The 23,971-nt window shown below is 33.9% G+C and overlaps 3 protein-coding genes across 4 annotated transcripts; 2 read left to right on the top strand and 1 right to left on the bottom strand.

Moving 5' to 3' along the window:
- Window positions 1-255: 255 nt before the first annotated feature.
- Window positions 256-8,686, bottom strand: LOC105317500 (uridine 5'-monophosphate synthase). 2 transcript variants are annotated; one of them, XM_011414151.4, is made up of 11 exons: window positions 8,485-8,686; window positions 7,998-8,096; window positions 7,393-7,554; window positions 6,373-6,476; window positions 5,777-5,936; window positions 4,611-4,742; window positions 4,150-4,283; window positions 3,829-3,958; window positions 3,206-3,290; window positions 3,012-3,110; window positions 256-590 (listed from the first exon to the last, which is right to left on the bottom strand). In XM_011414151.4, the coding sequence occupies exons 1-11, from the start codon at window positions 8,653-8,655 to the stop codon at window positions 406-408; spliced, it is 1,461 nt and encodes a 486-aa protein (XP_011412453.3). In that variant the 5' UTR covers window positions 8,656-8,686; the 3' UTR covers window positions 256-405. The 2 variants fall into 2 exon arrangements, with proteins under 2 accessions (XP_011412453.3, XP_065942162.1); XM_066086090.1 differs by lacking the exon at window positions 8,485-8,686 and adding an exon at window positions 8,220-8,353.
- Window positions 8,687-8,748: 62 nt separating this feature from the next.
- On the top strand, window positions 8,749-15,654 carry LOC105317501 (transmembrane 7 superfamily member 3). Its single transcript, XM_011414152.4, has 10 exons — window positions 8,749-8,983; window positions 10,014-10,307; window positions 10,455-10,750; window positions 11,577-11,766; window positions 12,929-13,012; window positions 13,465-13,545; window positions 13,946-14,098; window positions 14,421-14,518; window positions 14,728-14,890; window positions 15,027-15,654. The coding sequence occupies exons 1-10, from the start codon at window positions 8,779-8,781 to the stop codon at window positions 15,287-15,289; spliced, it is 1,827 nt and encodes a 608-aa protein (XP_011412454.3). The 5' UTR covers window positions 8,749-8,778; the 3' UTR covers window positions 15,290-15,654.
- Window positions 15,655-18,410: 2,756 nt separating this feature from the next.
- LOC105317498 (uncharacterized) lies at window positions 18,411-23,019 on the top strand. Its single transcript, XM_011414150.4, has 2 exons — window positions 18,411-18,693; window positions 21,500-23,019. Exons 1-2 carry the CDS (start codon window positions 18,615-18,617, stop codon window positions 22,795-22,797), a joined length of 1,377 nt encoding a protein of 458 aa, XP_011412452.3. The 5' UTR covers window positions 18,411-18,614; the 3' UTR covers window positions 22,798-23,019.
- The last annotated feature ends 952 nt before the right edge of the window (window positions 23,020-23,971 follow it).

Below are 23,971 nucleotides of genomic sequence, written 5' to 3'. Positions count from 1 at the left end.
ATCATTAAAAGTCAAATGGGATCGATCAGAAAATATATTACTTTTGACTCGGACCTTTTATCCACAACTTATTTCAAGCTTCTTAGGCTTCTTGAAAAATGAACAAAAAATCAATTACCATGAAAATGTTGCTATCAAGACCAGTTTCATTTGCTAATACATGTACATATGGAATTGGCTGCAATGATAAAGCTGCTCATTTTATGATACTTAACTACTGTACATAATAACAAAAAACCTTGGAACACAAACCCGATATATGGAATTATCTATCCAATGTATAATGGTGTTTTGTTAATAAATGAACTATAAACAAGACAATACCATTTGAACACAGCACTAAGCACCAAAATAATCAAGTCAAGTCTGATTAATGATAACAGATGATAAATATTGCTGTAATAGCTATAAGAGTTCTTGGTAAGCCTTGTATCCCGCTATCTGATATTGCTGAGCTGTAGCGACAGGATCCATAGCCTTGGTGATGCCTCGTCCTACTATGATGATGTCGGCACCATGAGATTGGATAGCCTTTTCCGGAGAGGTATATTGTTGCCCCAGATTGTCTCCTCCTGCATTCATCTGCACACCTTCAATGAAAATGTTACATAAATATTCAAATACATTTTACAGTTATCCGTTGTTTAAATTTAAACTAGAGGTACTGTGAGCAAGCTCACAATTGACACCCCTGCTAAGAAAAAAATCAGAACGCGTGTATTTTTGTTATTATAGAAAATATTGGATGAATCTATTTCACTGTCCATTTTCTGTAAATAACAACTGCTCTATTTTTTAAAACTGTTAATGCTAATAGGAGTAAACAAACCAATTTCTATCTTTTAATTCCTTTTATTTTTAAGTTAGTTGTTAATGCATGAGGACATTTGCATCCTTCCGTTAACAACCATGACTCGAATCAAAGGAAATCCACATGTCAAGCAGCCATTTAATATTTAAACATTTTGAATTATTGGTATACTGAGCCCGATTTTTTCCGAAATTTTTTTTCCACACATTTTTCCCCCAAAAAACTTCATCGGGGCAGGCCATTTTCAGAGAGACGGGGATGAGAATCTAAAAATAATTTTATGTGGCCTGAGACAAGCAAGCTTTGTGTCAAATTTTAGCTTCTAAAATTTCCATTAATACAAGACATGACACAGACAAACTTTAGCATTTTTGAAATAATGACCTTGAACTTCCTCAATTGACCTTGGGTCAAGGTCATGACACACCCTTTGGTCATAAGCAATATTTGTGTGAAGTAAGAACATTCAATGCTTCTCAATAAGGAAGATATGGACCGGAAACGAATTTTGCACTTTTTCTGCCATTGACCTTGACCTTGCCTGAATGACCTTGGGTCAAGGTCATGACACACCCAAAGGTCATAAGCAATCTTTGTGTGAAGTAAGAACTTCCAATGTTTCTCCATAAGAAAGATATGGACCAGACAAGAATTTTGCATTTTTTCTGCCAGTGACCTTGACCTTGTTCGAATGACCTTGGGTCAAGGTCATGACACACCCTTAGGTCATAAGCTATCTTTAAGTGAACTAAGAACTTCCAATGTTTCTCCATAAGAAAGATATGGACCGGACACAAATTTTGCATTTTTTCTGCCAGTGACCTTGACCTTGCCCGAATGACCTTGGGTCAAGGTCTTGACACACCCTTAGGTCATAAGCAATTTTTGTGTGAAGTAAGAACTTCCAATGTTTTCTTCATAAGAAAGATATGGACCGGACACGATTGCACAGACAGACGGATGGACAGACAGACGGACAAGTTGATTCCTATATACCCCCCAAACTTTATTGCGGGGGGTATAAAAATGCAGACAATTGAGCAGAAATGACCACACATAAAGCCTCTAAATCTTCGCTGGATTACAGCAGATAGCTCTCACTTATATAAGAAGTCTGTTCTAATGTGCCGCGATCAGTTAACAGAATAGGCAAGATCCAAATTTCACAACATTTGTTAAATGATAAGAAAATGTCAAGGATCTGAATCATTTAGCCAGATTAGACAACATGCCAGAATGCACAGCATCTGGACTCAACAAGTTTTAGTGTACATGTAAATAATATATATGTATTCTCCATCATAACACTGTATTTTGACTACATGAAATCTGCACACTTTAACGAAGCCAAGTACAGATTGAGTACGCATACTTCCGCGCAGCGTTTCATTTGTATTGTGACGTCATCTTTTTGCTTGGTTGACGCCATGGCGTGATAGTTTCAACTGCAGATATTCAGCGAAATTTTTTGAAAATAGCTTATTTGATGCGTAAAATTGATATTATATTGTGGAATAAACATAAATGTCTCTAAGTATAAGCTATATTTGGGCTCGGTTCAAAAAGGTGAAGGGGGGTTCAGCAAGCCTAGCCCTCTGTCACGTTTTCTTAACCTGTCTAAATATAGCTTATAATTCATATATTTCAACACAGTAACCATGTATTTTATATTAAAGACCCTTAATATTTGATGTTATATATTTATTTATTGCTTAAATATGTCTGAATGTTTTAATAATACTATAAGGATCACCATTTCCGCCTTTATCGAATAAAAAATAGCCATTATCTGACAAATCTGGGAAATTGGGCATACAAAAAACAAGTTTGATAAGACCCCTGGAACAAACCAGGAGGTAAAAGGTTTTTTTTTATTTGACCATTTGATGCCTTTTAGCAATAACTTTAATATGTAGAACAGAAAAAGAAATCCCTAGGGCAGAAGTTTTGAAAAAATGTGAAAAATGTGCAAAATTGATACTTTTCAAGCAAAATCCCATAGGGCCCTATGTTAAAATTAACAAACTTTGAGATGACCCCTTAAACAAACGGTGTGGTAAATGTCTTATTTTTTCTATCTTAAAATAATAATTATATTAGTAGGAATTCATGTAGAAAATTTCATTCAAAAATCTAGGGCAGAACAAATTAGACCCGACCTCGTTAACTGCATCTCTCGAGGGCCTAGCTGTGTACAAACCTGGCATCATGTGGATAAGATCAGGGTCGTTTGTAAGCTTGGACTGACAGATGAATCCAATAACAAAGTCCTTGTTTCTCTCTGCCATGCTGACAGCAGCTAAAACAAGTGATATTAAAAATCTAATACTATATGACTCTCTCTTTAATACGGTATCTTTGGACTCTGTAAAAAAACCTTGTCATTTTGCTTACCTTTTGTGTACTCGTCTTTAGCCAGACTTCCACTTGAGCTCATTTCTGCTACAATTAAACACCCTCTGTTGGAAATGAGGCCAGGCTGAAAGACAGAGAAAACAATCTTACTGTGTCTTGGAATATTCAGTAATGAAATTTAAACAAACCAGACATCATTCAGATGGTGATCATCTGAAAGGGCCCCACTTAAATAATGGACTATAGGATGAAAAGCAATTCAGTGAATTTTGTTTGCTTTGACCTTGACTTATAACTTATAAATTTTCCAGCTGGCATAGAACTTTTAATTCAATCTCATTACCCCTTACATGCAGGCATTTTTGTTCAATCTGAGCAAGATTAGGCAAATTGGAAATAATCTATGGTGTAAAACTTAATACAAAGAAATCTGCTTTGACCTTCATATTGACTTGGTTTAAGGTCAATGCACACTATTAACCCAAAATCTCTGTTTATGTGAAGTATGAGCCAAATAGGGTTAAGTTGAGAGTATACATGTACATGTAAGTGGTCTGAAAATTTTTTTTTGCATGGTTTGATATGGCCTTTACACTTGACAAAACATCATTCAACGTCACTGCACACCCTTACACAATACATGAAAATTGGCCCTTCCTTACCCCCTTGAGACCCTGTATCACACCATCCCCAGGGACAGGGTGACAGTTGACAATGTCTGCCCAGGAACAAATCTGATACAGCCCTCCTTCATACTGATGTTTGACTGTGTTCCCAATGTCTCCAAATTTTCTACAAAATACCATAATCAATTTCAAATACTTAGTACATACTGCATAAACAAATTATCTTTATTATAATACATAAATATCTTTCACTGTCTGTATTACAACCATTCAGCAATACAAAAAAAAATTACTCATGAATAAATAACAAGTGAGCATAAATTTCACCAATTTTGTTCTAACTAGACAAAGAACAACCTGTCTTCAAACAAAAGGAAGCTGTGTTTTCTGGCTAGTTCTGTCAGTTGTTTGATGAAGCTCTGGGAGAAGTCTGAGATGATGTCAACATGGGTCTTGGCTATACATATGTAAGGCCCAACTGCATCTAGTAGCTAAAAGAACAATAGAATTACAGTACTTATTATCTATCAGATTATCACAGCTTAAATTTAAATCTCTAAATATGTTCTAATATTGGTTGAACTTGTCTTGAGGTTAGATCATATTATCACATGGTAAATGATAAAATCTTGTTTCAATTTTTTTTGGTATTTCAGTTTCCATTCTGCAATCAGGAAGTTTCAAAACTGAAGTATGGTACATGAAATAACAGGAAAATACCGGTAGTACGTGTAATACCAGGAAAAAAGTGTCAACATTGTCAATACATGCATATATCATTCTGATTATAAATTAATTTAGAAGTTAATGTTTATTACCTTGAGTATTTCTTGTGAGGTAGTGAGGTCTACAGAGATTGCTAAGTTGGTTTTCTTTTTGTCCATGATTCCATACAGAGAAGAAAGTACCGCATTCTTACACATCTTCATCTTCTCTGTGTGACTGAAAACCTGGCAGAAGTAGGGCAGAAATCAACACCAGTGACCCCAGCCAGTGTATATGGTAAGTATATATACAGTGTAATGACAAGGAAAAGATCAGAGAAGTACATGTATATTAAATCTGATTTGCCATTTAAAATCTCATCATCACTAGCCAAGGGTTTTTGGTCAACTTCGCTACCCATAAACCCTTGGCAGATCTCAATACAAAAACTTGGTGATGCACTGGTGCTATCTAGCAAACAACTTGAGCTGTGCTCCTTGCAAATTTACATTTTAATTGAATGAAACAACAGTTTATATTCACGTTACGACATAATATTGGAATAGAACTTACAATGCTACTGTAGTTTCCTAATCAAACAGGACGAATTAATATCCAAATAAAAATCGCAGGAAGCACATTTCGTGGATTTTAAAAGTTCGCTATTATTTTTTGAACTGATGTAAACTAAATGAAACTACATGTATGATAAAAATTTGGCATCCAGGATATTATATACTTGCAATTTGATGCAAAACAGTTGAATCACAGAATAAATACTGGCATAAAATAAGGAATTTGCAGCATTATAGGAATCAAGATATAACCTAGAGAAACCAAGGAATGTTTTATTTATAGTGTTTGTAGGTTTGCCTGTACAGAGAGTGAAAAGTTGCTGACATTTGAAAGCTTTAATGCCATAAAACCAGGTATCATCATGGACACAAGAAATTGAAGTAAATTATAAAACACAGCTTCTTAACTAGTTTTCATTATAAGATCTGACAAGGATTTATGGGGAGCGGAATAAACCAAAATCCCCTGGCTAGTGAAGATGTTAAAATCTATGTAAATTGTTAATCTTTTTGCATTTCAAGGCCTACTATATTTGAGCTAGGTTAAAAATCTATTCAAATATCAAAATTGTTTTCATTTCTTTTGTTTACCAAAGCTGTTATAATATTATTACTACCAGCTAACGTATGTCTAATGAGTAAGTTAATACATTTACTAGCAAAAGACAAACAAGATTAAAAATACTTATAAAAAGGTATCATACTGTTGGTTTGGATTTCTTCTTAGAATCATCAACATTTTGATTCGAAACTTTCCCATCAAATCTGTTTTCCTGAATGAATTTCTTCGTCCTCTCAATAATGCTTTTATCCAACTTTCCATTGGATTCCAACACCTCTAGCACCATAGAAAGTGAACAAACACTGAAAATTTAGAAAACTACAAGTATAATTTACAATCAATCATTTTAAGAATTATTTCATTTGGTTGAAATGTTTTGTTTTGTTTTATTGATATATAAATCTGATACTAGTGCATATACTGGAATACCAGGACAGTCTTTTTCATAATTTGCAAGAGTATTTTGCCTACTTTTCATGTTACTTGTACCCTTTGAAAAATAAGTCTTGTGTTTTGTTCTGTGGCTATATTCTGAGCTACATAACTTGGTAATTTAACCTTTACCTTATCTCTGAATGCTGTTCAAAGTAGCTTTTAAGATCTGCCTGTTAACTGTAACTGTTCCTTTTCTGCCAGAAAAGTTGTTTGTGTCTGCTTTTCATAAGGTTGTGAAGTACATGTACTAGTATCATTCCATTACTGAACTTTGTTTATCATCTTCTGTTTCATGTGACCTACCTGTGAAGTTTAACTCCTTTGTTCTCTAGAGCAGACTTGCCACCTTGTTCTCGATCCAGCAATACAACAGCATCTGTTACATTTACTGATATAGACTGCAATGTCTGAAATACAACAGCATCTGTTACATTTACTGATATAGACTGCAATGTCTGAAATACAACAGCTTCTGTTACATTTACTAACACAGGCTCCAGTGTCTGCAATATACTAACAACATACACTTCATTTACTGATGTAGACTGCAATGTCTGAAATACAACAGCATCAGTTATATTTACTGATATAGACTGCAATGTCTGAAAGACAACATAATCTGTTACATTTACTGATATAGGCTGCAGTGTCTGCAATATATTAACAACATACACTACATTTACTGATGTAGACTGCAATGTCTGAAATACAACAGCATCTGTTACATTTACTGAAATAGACTGCAGTTTCTGAAATACAACAGCATGTTACAATTTACTGACATAGGCTGCAGTGTCTGCAATATATTAACAACATACATTTCATTTACTGATGTAGACTGCAATGTCTGAAATACTGATTTACTGATGTAGACGACGTCAGTGTCTGAAATACAACAGCATCTGTTACATTAACTGAAATAGACTGCAATGTCTGATATACAACAGCATCTGTTACATTAACTGATATTGATTGCAATGTCGGAAATACAACAGCATGTTACAATTTACTGATGTAGACTTCAGTGTCTGAAATACAACAGTATCTGTTACATTAATTTAACTGATATAGACTCAATGTCTAAAATACAACAGCATCTGTTACATTTACTGATATAGATTGCAATGTCTGAAAGACAACAGCATGTCACAATTTACTGATATAGGCTGCAGTGTCTACATTATATTAATAACATACATTTCATTTACTGATGTAGACTGCAGTGTCTGAAATACAACAGCTTCTGTTTCATTTACTGATATACCGGTATACTGTGTTGTTTCTTAATTGGTTAAGAGAAGCCAGTTTTGACAATTTCCTTACCTGCACTGTCTCCATAACAGATCCCCCACTAGTGACAACATCCTCAATGATAAGACAATTCTCTCCCTCCTTGTAATGACCTTCCACCATTTTCTTTGTCCCATAGTCCTTTGCCTCTTTTCTACGAATCAACATTGGTATATTATGGTGAACTGAAAAACACTGAAAACAAAAACATGCCCATTGATTATGTCATATTTTGTCCTCTACTTTTAACATTTAAAACATTAAATTTTGGAATTCATGTAAAATAGTATTATTAATAATTTCATTTGAGAGCTATAAAGAATTACTTTGTACATGTATATGAAAAGTGGTGAAATATTGAACGTTAGAGCCACAGTAAAAGCTCTGCTGAACAAGCATATTAGATTAAAACAATTAAGACCATATAACCTAGCAGGGCTCTTGGGCTCTCCATCTGATTAGGATTACTATGACAGTTGAAGCAGTATGCTCTTGGTTGCCAAATAGCTCAGTTGGTAGAGCATCTGACCAGAGATTCAGGAGGCTTGTGTTTAAATTCTGGTCTAATCATCATGCATCCTACCCTGTTACAACACATAAAACAAATTTGAGCTTTGCTTTTGTGATGGTGCACTTACTGTGGCTATTGGCAGTGCTGTGTAGGGGACTCCACATACAGAATCATACAGACAACCAGCAGACTGTGCTACCTCCCACGTCATTTCTGCAACTTCATTCTATGATCAAAGAATGTAATCAACTAAATTCAGTAAAGATTATAATTTTCTTGCTTGGTTTTAGAAAATGAACTTTGTAAATACACAAATGCATAAAATTTTGAAACTTTTGTTATTCGATACCTAGCTCAACTTAGAACACCTATGGATTTTCTTTCATAATTTTATATTTAACATCAGATTATATTTCAGCTATTTTCAATTATGTTATATCTCAATGTTATATCTCGCTTGCAGATATTATGTTAATCCGAGGTTTCTTTGACTATAAACCCGCTTCTAGATTATGACATATGCGGGAGAATTGCACGTCATAATATAAAAGCGGGGATTATAGTCAGAGGAATCTCGGATTAATTTTATGTGTGATTATGACGATCTCACTTACTAAAAGGTTTGGATATGATACGATGACACGCAAATCAAAATAGACTGGAGAGTCAATGCCACTTTTCAGCTTAAAATTCCCAAATTTAACAGCCTCTACTTTGTATAGTTCGAGTATTAACGACTCTCTCCTGCTCTCTATCGAGTTCTTGTTTACCGCCATGCCGTTCATAAAACAAGATCGGGTTCGGGGTTCTGTTTTTAAATGAAATAGAAAACAGTAAACAGGGAAGTTGGCCCTAAGATTCTAAATAAATAAAGTTATTAAAGTCAAATAAAACAAGCTTCTCATTAAATGAAGAACACAAAGATTATTCAACTGAAAAAAAGTTTGACGCATGTTAACATTGTTAAAGAAGGATTCCTACCCCGGAGTCTAAAAATACCCCTCCCTACTTTCATTTTGCTAAGCAATGCGAGGACAGTAATATCCAAGATGTTCCTAAATATAATTCTGCTCTTTATATATTCTTTGTCAGGTGTTTGCAGTTCAGTAATTGGTATGTTTGATTATTAACTGAGACATTGTCATGTGTATTTCAGGCAAGACAGCGTCAGAAACATTTAGATCAATATATTTTTTATCTTGCATGCATTTAAAAAATGTCATTAGGCGTTCTCCGAAGTCTAAACATGTAAGATGGGATAATATCCGACCTAGACCAATGAAGACAATAATTTTAACTTGATTTAGATTTGGAGGGAATATGGCAGTAGCATATAGTCTCTCATTGACTTCGCAAAATGCTCTGATACGCCTAATATTCTTACTCTTAAAAAAAAACCCAACGTGTAGCAAATTAGAGGGATGGCCACAACTATAGGCTTTAAACTCTCAAGACCCTTTGTTTTTAAAACCAGTGCTTTACTGAATAAGCTAAAGGTTAAACCCATTACCTAGTGGAAATAGGAGTGTGACAGTACTGCAGAGCATATTAATTAATATAAACACTACCACCTGCATGACCACAAATGATTGTAATGTATGTCAGAAGACTCTGGTTTAAGTGTAGATTTTGACTTCAAAATTATATTTTACTATTATATAAAAACCATGATCTTTTCAATTTTGGTATAGTTGATTTCTAATTCTTAACTGGTAGATTATGTAATTTTTTTTTTTAATTTTGGGTGAGGCAGTATTTTGCTATATGTGCATGTAGACCTGTGATCCGCTTATTTGTTCTTGCCTGTGTAGCCATGTATAAAGAGTATTCAAAATCAATCATACAGCGTAAATATTTTGCAACAATTTACATGTCAGTTTTTGCATAGCAAACATCAATTTCAGAACATACCATAATGTATGCAAGTACCCTTAGTATGTACTAAATGTAATGCATGTATATATGATATGCTTTTCTGTTTTTTAAATTTAATTTATGCACTAAGAGGAAGATATTTTTTTAAACACCAATTTTACTGAAAATGTTATTAAATCACCAATTTTATTACTTTAACTGAGTTCAATTTTGATGCATGATTATAAGAAGAATAAATTTTGATATTTTGTTGCTGATTCTTCCATAGGTATTGAACCAAACCAGCCTATTCTTGTAAATATAAATCAGCTGAATACTTCAGTGATTGTAAGGAATCTGAGTGTCGACATTAGTTATGTAACTTGTCAAGTTCATTCACAAACAAAGGACTTAACACTTTCTTCCTCTCCAACTACGGGGATTGGGAGATCTATAACTGGGGTAGATTTGGGAATGGTCACAGTCCTGGAAGCCAATCAAACAGAAGTCACATGGTACATAATGTCCAATCAAAGTCAAGATGTTCAGGCTCTTGTTGCAGTTTTCCCAATATCAGGAAATGGTAATTAATTTTGTATTAGTATACGTAATTTTGAATGAATGAATTGGGCAAAGTAAATTCAATATACAAGTACATTTATCTCTATCACTAGATTATCACCATTTTTAGGCTTAGAATTTCAAATATTCATACTATTTTTTCTCTTAGCCCCTTTGATTGGTGGGTGCAATCTGGAGTTCCCTCTGGAGAATGATGCCAATCTTCTAGTTTCTTATACAACCACCAAGACCGTTGTAGAATTCCAGTGGGCTAACACCCCTCTTGGTCCTAGATCCACCCCCAGGCAGATTATTCCTACGTGTGAGGACCAAGTTTACCAGGACTTGTTGGAGTACAGTATACACGTTAGATACCTTCCAGGAAATAACCTTTCTCCAGAGAGGTACTTTGAAGCACTGAGAAAGATGTTGACCCCTGAAGATATCATTCAGAATGGTGTGAAGGTAAAAATATTTGTTTAATCAATTACAATGTTTCATAAATTTATTCTTGTTATTATTTTATACTATTTAATACTATAATTTTCGAAAGGTTAATCAAACATAGAAAATGCAATATTATGGCTACTAGTATTTGATACAATTTATATCCCATGTTAAGCCTTTTAGGTATGAAATGGATTTGTTTACAAAGTTTTGAGTGACACATTTAATTTATACTTAAATGTACATATACTAGTATCAATTCATGAAAGCCTTCATTATATACAAAAGAAATATTGATATTTCTTTTGTATATAATGTAGGCTTTCATGATCAAAAATTTAGAAGTACAAGTACATAATTTTATGAAACTGTAAGAAGTATCTCCCTTCAATTTGAAAATGAATATTTTATATTATGTGGAGAATTGAATCTTGCATTGAACCCTTGCAGGATACCTATAATAACTGTGGTGTTAATAAATCAAAGGCTCGAAGTAAAGTACTGGAAATAATGGAGGACTTATGCCTCTTGATTATTATAGGGTCCTAAATCCTGGAAAAAAGTTTATTCATGGCAGAAAAAAGTCTTCTAAAACAGGGTCGACTTGATTATTTTCTCATTTCTGACAGCTTTAACAAATCTTGTGGAAAACGGCACTGTTAAGCCTAGATACAGGTCTGAAGTAGACCTGTGTATAAAATTTATAATTACTTGATTTTTTAATGTAATTTAATATTAGTATGTATTAAAGAAAAACAAATGAATTTTATTTTTATTTAAAAAAAAGTACCAGTACATAACTGTATACTGTAATGCTAATCAAGATTTACTTTGGTTTTAATAGGTTTCATCAATGACAAATAGAGACATTTCTCAAAAACCTGAATTCCTGATGGCAGCATACCCAGGAACAGGAGTGGTTTATACGATGGTTGTTACGGCAAAGACCCCAACAGGGGTTACCACGGCAGCCTACTTTCCCAAGGTCACTTACAGCTGTGATTTACAGCAGAGGGGTGGCTGTACAATGTATGGTAAGTGATTTACAGCAGAGGGATGGGTGTACAATGTATGGTGAGTGATTTACAGAAGAGGGATGGGTGTACAATGTATGGTGAGTGATTTACAGCAGAGGGATGGGTGTACAATGTATGGTGAGTGATTTACAGCAGAGGGATGGGTGTACAATGTATGGTGAGTGATTTACAGCAAAGGGATGGGTGAACAATGTATGGTGTATGATTTACAGCAAAGGGATGGGTGAACAATGTATGGTAAGTGATTTACAGCAGAAGGATGTCTGTAAAATGTATGTTGAGTGATTTACAGCAGAGGGATGGCTGTACAATGTATGGTAAGTGGTTTACAACAGAGGGATGGCTGTACAATGTATGGTGAGTGATTTACAGCAGAGGGATGTCTGTAAAATGTATGTGAACAATGTATGGTGAGTGATTTACAGCAGAGGGATGGTTGTACAATGTATGGTAAGTGATTTACAGCAGAGGGATGGCTGTACAATGTATGGTGTATGATTTACAGCAGAGGGATGTCTGTAAAATGTATGGTGAGTGATTTACATCAGACTGGGTTGGCTGTACAGTGTATGGTGAGTGATTTACAGCAGTGAGATTTACAGCAGAGATATGATTTGAGCTCAAAATTTTATTATTTGAAATAGTTAACTTGTGCTTTTTGAATGATTGACCAAAATTTGAATGTTAGAAGTCAAGATACAAGTGAGATTCAGAGGCAAGAAATCATTGTTTTGTAAACAAAGGTCGAATCTTATTTTTGTTTATAAATAATGCCAAGTAAAGGATTTGCTATATTTTGACAATATGGCTCATGGCAAATGTAAATGTGCTCATAAATAATGTCAATAACAAAGAAAACATCATTTGATTGAAACTTATACCAATCCAAAACATATCCAAACAATAACAAGACTCAACCTTTGTTTACAACATAAAGAATTTCAAACTCTGTATCTTGCTTTTAGCTCAATAATGACTTTCAAATTTTGGCAAGGCATTTTAAAAAGAAACCCATATTGATCATTTTAGATATAATAAATTGGAAAAAAAAAATTGAAGATTTTGATCTTGAATCATGTCTAGGTGTCTTTAAATAGCATTTAGCAAGATTTAGTAAAATTGAATTGATATGTCGAGATCATTTTGATGTTTTGTACAGGGGCAGCATGGCTAGGACTTTGTTGTGTACTAGGGGTTGTTGGAGTTTTCCTCAGTATTTTGGGACACAGATTCTTTAAGACAGGTAAGTTTTTAAACTTTTGAAAAAACTTGAATATAACACTGTGTTAAGGTACTTCACTACACAGAGACTTATACTTTTTAAGACAGTACGTCACAAGATGGCGATTTAAATGTTTAATTGTTAAACTGTTTATATCGTTCGATTGAGTTGTATGTCGTCGTAGCTGAGTGGTTAAAGTATTGGGCTTCTGAACCGCAGATCATGAGTTCGAATTCACTAGGAGCTTTTGTTCATGTTAACTGAATTAAATTTTTGAAAATGTAATTTTTCATCCAAAATTGCACATTATTTTGCCTATTATACTTAAATACTACTTAACCATTATGATATCTATCAAAATCAAGTAATTTTCTGCTGATTTGAGAAAATATTTCACGGTGTAGTAAGCCACCTTAACAGGTGCATGTACCTGTACATATTATGGTCCCCTAATTTACTAGTTTATCTTTCAGGTCTCTTTCTTTGTGCCTTTTTGGGATTCTGCATTATTTACTACAGTGTGTTGTCTCTATATTCAACCCAAAACTATATAGGTATGACATGGACATTCACACCTATCAAATTAATTTTATTAAAGTGATGTATTTTGTAAAATGATAAATCAAACATTATGAAACTAGGGTAGGGTCAAAATTCATCTTTACCAGGCAATACCAGCTAGGCGTGTGCATTCTAGTCTAATTTTGTAAATGTCTATATGGATTGCTAAGAGTTATATACATGAAATTATATAAAAGTGTACAAAAGAGCCAGATTTATTACTTAATTTATTAATTCATCAATCTGTATTTATTTTAATAAAATATTCAAAAGAAAAAGATTTGTGCCTGGTTCTAATAATGCAACAAGCTCAGTCTACCTAAACAAACTAAGAGCCTTGTACATGTGTTGAGTTATTTTTCATCTTAGTGTTGATGTCGTCTTTGTTTCCAGTACTACTGTCAGTGACCGTGATTCTGAGTGTGGTCTCGGCCACCCTGTGGGTGGTGATGTATGAGTTCCTGGGTGTGGCCACTATCTCAGTACTGCTCAGTGGTCTCCTAGCAGGCTACCTCTTCTCCAGTATTGTCTTCTATACGCCCTTTGGTAAGTTAGAATGTACAATTTTCAAAGCACATGTACAAAGTACAAAAACTCTCTTTACTTCGTTTGATCAATTTTACATATATTATTGATGTGTATATATCACTTCGGTTTTGATTTTTTGAACTTGTGCACAAAATATCAGCTCTTAAACTGTCTAGATTTAATCATTTTTTTTTTGGAAATATTGCAAATAGAGTATACCATTTTTCTGGATAGGTAGTGGTTATCAATTCAAGGGTGACAAATGGATTATGGATACTGTTCACAAAAAAGAAAAACGTTTGCTTTCACAATGATAGCTTTTCTCTTGTTTTTGTCAAAGGAAATCTTTCATACTGGAACAGACCATTTAATTATGCCATGGCCTTCACATGTGGAGTCTTAGCCATCCCTGTTTTTATCCTTGCTTATACCAAAACGGTAATTAACAGACGAACTTTCTCTCTCTTTTTTTTTTCTCTCTTCACTCACACATACACACACGTACAATTGAAAAATTCAATTTTTCTTTCAATTGTTTTGTTCTTTTGTAAGCTTTCTTCAACATTAATTTCAAATATGCATTAATTAAATTGCAATAGACAATGCATTTACCAGTGTCAGTATTTTCTGCCTCTTGAATATTTCAGCTCAACATCCTGTCCTGTTCCTTCGTTGGGACGTACCTGATAGTTCTAGTCCCAGACATGTTTCTAAGCAGTGGGATGAAGTATGTTGTATTGACCTCCATCAGACATTCCACAGATGTTGGCTATGTCAATGTCCTCAATACAGCACCTTTTACCATTAAAGGTAATCATCTAGACACTGAATATGATTGTAACTAACTTCTAAGGGTACTGTGTGATGAAGTCTTCAGTCATTTGATTTTATCTTCTATCTGAGTGTAATGGCCGTGTCAGTATCAGTGTTGTAATCTCTTTTTCAGAGATCATTTTGACCTGTGTCTGGTTTCTGCTGTTTCTTCTGGGAACCTTTATCCAGTTTTATCGGGACTGGGGTCGCCAAGATTTCCCTACCAGTAGAAGGAGATGTGGGAGGAGGGTAGAACCAGAAAATGACAGGGTACCAGCCCGGTACAGTGTGGATCCTGAAGAGGACTCAGGGGAGGATCCAGATGAGCGGTCTCCACTCCTCAGACACACAGTGAACGGCCATCACAGAGACAGAGTGCTGATTCCTCCATCATGAGTCGGTGTCAGATTGTCAGTGTGATCAAGGGACATCACTCTCACACGCATCGCCATGTATTCTTTCTATAGGTCACCTCAGGCACTTAACATAGGAACTTGCTAAACATTTGTAATGGAATGTCATGCCAGTATTAACAAATGCTTCCAGATATCTACATGTTACAAATACAATGATCAATGAATACAATCGATGAATTTGCAGGTCTGTGTCTCAGGATGGCCTTAGATAAGCGACCAATTACTTGTTTTCTACTCCTACTTTACATCATAGCGGTGGGACCAAATCTACTTAATTGATACATGGATGATGCATTGATAAAGAGATTTGATTTTTAGTCTTGATCCTCTTTAAGACATGCTATATGCATAACCATTGGCTTTGAGAATATGCATCTCTACACAAATGTATCTTGCATCAAATGCCAAAACATGCAATATTAATGTCCTACAGTTGGCTGTGTATTCTATGCAGCAATTTTTAGCAGAACACATCACATCTCCCAATCAATCAAGTATTGTAGATTTTTATTTTACGGGAGTACATAATTCAGCTGTTTTCCATCAAATCGCGAGAACATAAAATTGCGAACACCAAATTTTTATCATAGTTTCATGTAGTTAACATATACCTGAAAAATAAAAGCGAGATTTTAAAATTCTTGAGATATACCTCTCACAATTTTTCGTGGATATTAATTCTTCACACTTGTTAGGAATCTACAGTACATCCCCATATGTCATTCATGTATTTGTGTGAATATATAGCTTCCAGAATGCACTTAATCAATTCTAAGCTAACTTGTTTAAAAGTAAAAAATCATTTTCTGTTCAAAATTGATTTCTGCCAAATATCAGACATGTTAAATATAGTATATTTACAGTATTTTTAAAACCAATACAATGTTAACATTAATTCCACACAATTCTCAGAGTGACCTATTTTTGTTAGATTGTTATGGTACTGACGTTTGTAAATATGCAGTGTATTTGTCATATTTTATAAACATTGTATGAACAATTGTAAACCTAGTATATGTACCTCATGTACTGTCATATTGATGGTGTGAGTGAATTAAATCAAATTGAATTGTGTAGAATACAAAGGGTATGGTCTGTCTTGTTCATTGTTGTCTGTTCTTCCAGCTGTGATATATAAATGAAATAGTCTTAGTTTTCACATTATATTTAACTAATACACTTTGTTATCAAGTAAATCATCAGTCATATTTGATTTCTATGTTGATATTATTTTCTATGTTGAACTTTTTATCTTGCCTGCATTTTTTTCCACAATAAAAGATTGTTAATTGTGTATATTTATTTGTGATATATATGTACTTACGTACATTCCTTAGAAACTTTGTGTCAGGTACTTTTTTGTTTACTTTAAAAAGATAATCATTTTTTTCATGTAAAATCTTTAGTCCCAATAAGTGAATGTGAAAAAATTGAGTAATCAGTTACATGTAGTTCAGATGTAAATTAGTAATGGCGTTTACATTTGAAATTACTGGGCACATATTTTTAGTCAGCAATTCTATTTCAATTTATTCATATTTCAAGAGAAATAGCCAGATAGTTATTCAGAAATGATTCAGAATGTCTAAAGTTAATATTTTTTAAAAGACTAACATTTTCACAACTTTTCAGTAACTGAATTTAAGACATCTTTGACTCACTCACTCAAGTCAATTAATCTAATTGAGCTGTTTTATGATTAAGGTATACCTATAGAAATCTGTCATTTATAATTTTCTCGTTCTATGACATTTTTTCCCTTCCTTAGATTTCAGTAGAACTTTGTACATGTACCTTGTATATTGTATATAATCACAGAAAATCGCTGACCAATCAATTACAATATGCATATTTACATCCACTTAGTATTTTCTCCTTTATTTCTTAGGAAAAGTGATGATTCAATGCTCGATAGAAACTGATAGATAGAAACTAATGATTTACATGTCATTGAAATTATAATTTTTTGAATTTTGATAAAGAATAGGCTATTTCTTCTATCTAACATACAGATGGATATTAACAATAATTTAATTACTTTTACTTACTGTCTATACTTAATTCAACATTTTTTTTTAAAAAGAAAGATGATTCACGCAGGCTATGAACAGGTAGCGATCATTGCAGAAAAAAACAACATACGTGTAACCCGCAAACATGGATACGTTTTATGTTTGTTTGTTGATGTAGTTTTGGGATTTTTTTTTGGGGGGGGGGGGTGCAATGTCGCTGTCTTCGTTCCAGTATAAATCACCAAAGAATCTATTACATTGTTTGAGTGAATACTATTTCGTGATAAAAAAAAAAAACTCCATGAGTTTAAATTACTAGTACTTTACATTTTTCTGTAGCAATAACTAAAGGCACGTAGCACCGTTTTTGAAAGGGAAGATTATCCGAAATCTTGTCATTAAATTTTACTCCTGCGTTGAATTGATTATGCATCTGTATAAATCTGAGAGAAACTATGTCTAAGGATTTTTAATTAATATTTAAAAAAAAATTAAAATAATTTATTTAACACAGAAATCGCATAGAAAATATATAATTTATATATTGTCGTCTCAATTTGTTTCTCGTACTGAACTTTTTTTTTTTTACAAAGATTGATAAACAATTTCTACAACTTATATTAGTTTGGTTTTTTTTATTTACTTTAATATAAATATTTATATCAAATTTAATATAAACCTTTATTATAAATTATTCATATAAAATATTTATCATACAAAATCTTTCTAGTACTCGAAGAACTTTTTGTGGTTATTTTAATTAATTTGTCATTTGAGTAAAAAATGTCATATATAAGATCATTGCTTAGTACAATAGCTAAAGGTTCAAAATGCTATTGTGTCGACTTTTTCTCATATATTTTAACAAGTGCCATTCCACACTTTGATTTTTTATCACAAACACCATACATAGAAACGCACATTTCGGTATTGTTTTCAATAATCATCTATTTCGCACCAAACAGTGATAATATACACCGCCGTTTAAGTTGTTTGTCATTAAATCGCCAATTCGTCTTTGTTTTCTTAATTGGTCAATAGCAGGGTACAGTGTGTTAGCGGGGACCGAGTAAGAGATGACCAACTCACGATTCTGACACGCTCCGGTAACCCCCACGTGATTTGAGCTCACAGTGTCAACAAAAGCTCAGGCCAGAAAGAAAACAAAACTGACATTCTTATCTTATATTTTGAGAAATTTCAAACGAGAATCAAAATCTAATTTTCCCGTGACATGTGCGGACGCTAGAATTCTGCCAAAGCCTGCTAGATTTGAGTGAACATTTTGAGACGATGGTGAAACGGAAAAGAGAGGAGCAAGATCTGGGGAATTCTGAGGGACCCGCTACCAAACACGCCAACACACTACAAGGTACCCGTCAGCCCATATATTTACTCATATTAAAAAAGTAGTATTTTGGGGAAGAAATATTGAATTCAATGAATTGTGATAGGTAGTTTAAAATGCGTGAATGCCAACAAAAAGTTCGCGAATGATGTTACATCTGTTTAACCTTTATTTAGGTTAATTTTTTTTTTTGGTGAAATATCGATACTCTACAGAAAATAAGTAAATGTGTGTTTTTATCATACAGTTGTGATCTAGTTCAAAATGTAATGTGTAATCTTGTGTGCCGTCACAATGATGAAAAAATGTTAACTGTATAAAATTCAAAGTCATTCCTTCGAAGATTTATAGTAAAAACCATTTTTTTCATTAATTACACTACGGTACTTTCCTGTACAGTGTTTTCCCTTCGCACTAATTTTTTATATCCGAAAATTGGTTAATGATTTCTAAGATATAACAGATTAATATTGCTTGTACATGTAATTTTATCACACTAAGTATACGTACCTGTTTACTATAGAAAGTATCAACGTGAAAGATCATAACTCAGTTTTATATATTTTTTCTGTTTTTAACTCATTTTTGTGTGTAAATGACAGTGTATATGTATATGTAAGTTTATATTTCATAGATCATTCTCTAACACTTGATGTGGAAAAAAATTATTCACATCTGTACATAATAAGAAGTGTCAAAAAGCACTCTTTTAAAAATTGTAATGGTGTATAAATCATTACAAAAGTATTTTTATTGCTGAAATACATATTTCAGTGCTTGAAAAACCCGTCTTGTGGTCATATGGCTAATGTATTCGTTCAAATAATAGCATCAAAGAAAGTTCGTCTAAAAATTACACAAAATTTGTTTAAAAAAATATTTTTTAATACCGAGACACAACGTCATAACGCATCTCTACAGTTTCGAAAGATCGTAAGTTTAAACGATTCCCGCGTCTATACATTGCTGATTCAAAGGACTATGTACATGATAAGAGTCAATTTTGACCCAAGTAAATCACACGTTTTAAGAGTGTTTCGGCCGCTTGGTCAGTTGGGTTGATTTGTGTTATTTAAAAAAAACGTACGATATGTGGTTCATTTGTTTGCATCACCGGCAGTATATTTTTGACGTGAGAAATGACGATATTTTTGCTAACAAATTAAGGAGTTAAAATTCAGCCTTTTTTTTTTTACCTTATTTGGTGGGACCTGGACGGTTTTGAAAATTAAAAATAAACTTCAAAGACAATGTTTGTACAGATTAAACCACAATTAAAATTAAATACGATCTTTTATTTAGGTGGCTACAATATGCCCAATTCCTTGTGTAAAGTCAGTTTTCTCTGCTTCAACTATTTCGTGAAAATTCAAGTGAGGGATCATTACACATTTTGAAGCGAGTCTGCTTGAACTCTTTTTGTATACTATGTAGAATGCACGGATATTTAATGATTTTATTGTTAAGGTGGCTCTATACACCACTTTTTGATGACGCAGTACGCAAAAAAGTAAATCTGGAAACATGCATTTCCGGTACTGGCTGATTTAAACTGAGGTGAATTGTATGGGAACCGCTATTTTGAAAAATTTGTTAAATGGATAGATTTAATTTGATAATTGGAAAATTCATTACTTACAAGTAATGTGGTATGTGACACCTTCACGTTGTGTGGTATTATTTATCGAAATAAACAATAAAATCAAGTATAAATTTTTAAAGAGTTTTTTTAGCATCATCGATATGTTACACCGTAGCGCAGTGGGTTAGTGGGTTCACTACAAACCAGTAGGTCATGAGTTCGATTCCCGTTGAGAACAATAAATTTTTTAACTTTCCAAAAATTTCTAAAACGTATTTTTTGGTTGAATACCGTGAAAGAAAATTCTAAATAGGTGAAAATATTTCAATTATAATATACTTTAATGCACATTAATATCGACACCTAACGGGGATGAGAGGGTTGCTTTGAATTTCTCTCAGGTTGGGATACATAAATCCTATTAGCCTAGTCAATGTTCCCCTTTATTTATTTGACTTAGTTTTGCACTAAAGCGAATATATTCACTTATACAGGGCAAAGTCTATTATGAAATATGCATGTATTAATCATTCCAACATTATATTTAGGAAATTTTCTTCAACTTAGAGATGAAAAGTCCCCAAGGTGTTTGGGCCTTGCGATTTAGGAACGATAACCCTTACATGAGGAACTTTCATACCAAATAAAATATTTTTTGTGTTTATTTGCAATTGTTTTCATTCAATTTTTTATTTCACATTTATTAAAATACATTTTCTTATAACATCAAGCAACTTTTTCAGATGATTTGTCAACAGAGTAAGAAAATATGAAAAAATATGTTTTGGGGAAATACTAAAAAAAAATTGCAATAATAACATTTTTGAATGTTAAGAAGTGTTATATTTTTTTTTATGTGTCCGAAGGAAATATCCATCATATGACAAAATAATTTCTCTCAATTTGTTGATAGCTGTCTTTTTAAAAAATATTTTACAAAAACACGAAAAAACATTAAAAAATTCTTTAAAAATACCTATAGTATCCCTATCGTCATTTTAATATTTGATAAGTATATGTTTTGTGGTCTTCTATTGAAAATTGGAATAAACTGTGGGTGTGTAGAGCCACCTTAAATAAATAGTATTGTTAAAAAATACTCTAACTGGACAAATTGTCTCACAGTTAGGGGAGATGAACAGAAATTTCCGAGTCAAATTTAAGAATCGAATTCGTTTAGTTTTGTTTATTTAAAATGGATCACCAAGATTCATAAATTACTGCTTAAGTTCTAACCTGTCCTTTCAGATGCCGACTGCGGCAAAGAGATGTTCATGGCCGCCGAGCTACAGCTACGTCAGGTGTTAGGGGACTTTGTCCGTCTGTATGAGCGTCTGAGTCCGGACGACGACCCCGGCACCAAACCCAACTACTCCTACAGCGAGCTGGTGTTCCTGGCCATCCTACGGTCGCCCAACTTCTGTCTGCCGATCGGAGAGATCTACAAGTACATCCAGAGTCGCTTCTCCTTCTTCCGGACGTCCAGCCGACAGCACTGGAAGAACGCCGTGCGGCACAGCTTGTCTAAAACCAAGTGTTTCTCTAAGATCTCCGTGGGGCGAGGCGTCGCGGTGACCAAGAAACTCCACAAAGCCACTTACCTGTGGTGTCTCGTCCCCTCCAGCATCATTAGTTTTGCGCGGGGCGACTATCGGCCGTCGTCTGACCGAGGCAGTGGGGTGAATACACTGCAGTACGGCTACTACAGCGTCAACGCCGGGCAATTCTGGGGACAAGTGGCGATCTACCTGGAAAAGAAAATGGCGGGATTCAGAGGATCTCTCTCAAGGTGTAATCAGCCAGGAGAGATTTTCGAGGAACAGCTCTGTGAAATCCCAAGACACGAGGAAGCATGTCAAAGAGGGAATTTCTTCGACGCCCGAAATCTGGAAATGAATGCAATCTCTATGCCGAAAACTGGTACTGTCTCCATAGAAGAAGACCAAAACAAACAGCCAGAAACACAAATTCCCGGAAACATTGATGAGTCCCAGAGTTCAAAAACTGAGCATTTGATCGATGACCGTTCGAACAATAGTAGTGGTACTAGGGATGACAGTGGTATCGTCTCTGACGTGTTCGTTTCCAACACCAGTTCCGATCTATCGCTGACGGACGCAAACATCATCGAACACTCTCTCAACCTTCTCAGCAGAAGTGATCTCACGCATACGTCATCCCCAATTACAAATGTCTTATATACCGGCGTCAACGATTACCAGGATGATCGCAAAACTCCAGAATTACCGGACTTGAGAAATGTCAGTCCTCTAAATTTATCTCCGATCTTGTCGGGTGAATCATCTGAAATGTCCCCCCAGTTTTTAAAGGTACCCATGAACGCTGCATATTCGACCCCGGAGAGTTACCGGATGGCGCCTGCGTACACAGCAGCAGTGATGCCACAGTCGTCTACGTTTTATCACAGCTCCCCTTATACATACCCAGCATTAACAGAAGAGACTGGTTTTCCTTTCGGATTACCTCCATTATATCAGTACGGCTTTCTAACTGATTCGGGAGGCTCTCAAGAATACTGTTTGTAGTGCTATATGGCAAATTTGTTTTGGTTTGGAAAACAGTGCTTAAATTTTTATATTTTACAGAATTGTACATTTGAAATTTTGTATATTTTAAGAATTTGATATATGAAAATTATATGTAGAGTTTTAGAATGGCACTTTCCCTTTAATTTGTTCTACTGTAAATATTTTAAATTGCCTTGTTTTTTTAGCGAGATTTTAAAGAATAAATGATTTCTGCATGTTTTTATTTGAAATTAATTCTTGATATATTTATTTAGATATTAAATGATTTTAATAAGGTTAATCAGGGTATCATGCGCGGATCCAGAAAAATTTTTCCGGAGGGGGGATAATCTTGTGTTCCATGGGTGGGGGTATGATGCCTATTTTCGAAAATTTTAATACGTTAATTTAATAAATTTGAGTTTTTCAGGTAGGGATGTTGCAGAAAAAAATACAAATTAAGCTTGACTGTGCCAATGATTTCAATCTCCAAAACATACGAATTAAAGAGAAAGAAAGCAATATCAAATCTGTATCCCTGACAAATATTAGTAACAGTCAAGTAAATGAGAGATTGATGCCCTAACAAGTCATCATTGGTTGTTTGTCTGTCAATATGTCTCAAAGCTTCAATTTTATAAATCATTCAAATTGCGTATACTATCATTTATTACGGTAATTGAGGAGGCTATCTGGTTAAATACGTCTCGCTACAGAACTATTTGGGAGGGGACATTCTTCTGTCATGTACCCGGGGGAAGAAATCGTCCCTGAACTTCCCTAGTCCTAGTTTTAATGAACCTTATTAAAAGTAGTATCGGGTGACCTGTTTTTGTTGGTCTACCGACTTCAGAATGTAACTTGAAAAATTACAATATTGTGACAAGGATAAAACAAGGATTTGTAACATAAACATGGTAGGAACTTATAAAGTACTAGAACATAAGTAATTAAGGGGGCTGAGTAGTCAACAATAATAGCCATCGAATCTTTCTTAATTTTTTAGATATGATATTTATAGCTATAAACGCAGTGGGTTAGAGGTTTCACTCTGGAGTTCGAATATTAAAATTTCTACCTTTCTACCAAAAATTTTTAAAACGTATTTTTTGTGAAATTTTGTAAAATTTGAAAATTCTAAAATGTTGAAAGTATTTTAACTATAATGTACTTTAATTAATCCACATTAATA

This window comes from Magallana gigas, chromosome 5, assembly GCF_963853765.1.
Source record: "Magallana gigas chromosome 5, xbMagGiga1.1, whole genome shotgun sequence".
NCBI lineage: Eukaryota > Metazoa > Mollusca > Bivalvia > Ostreida > Ostreidae > Magallana > Magallana gigas.
Note: the sequence above shows the minus strand (reverse complement) of the source record. Positions and strands in the feature narration are given on the sequence as shown.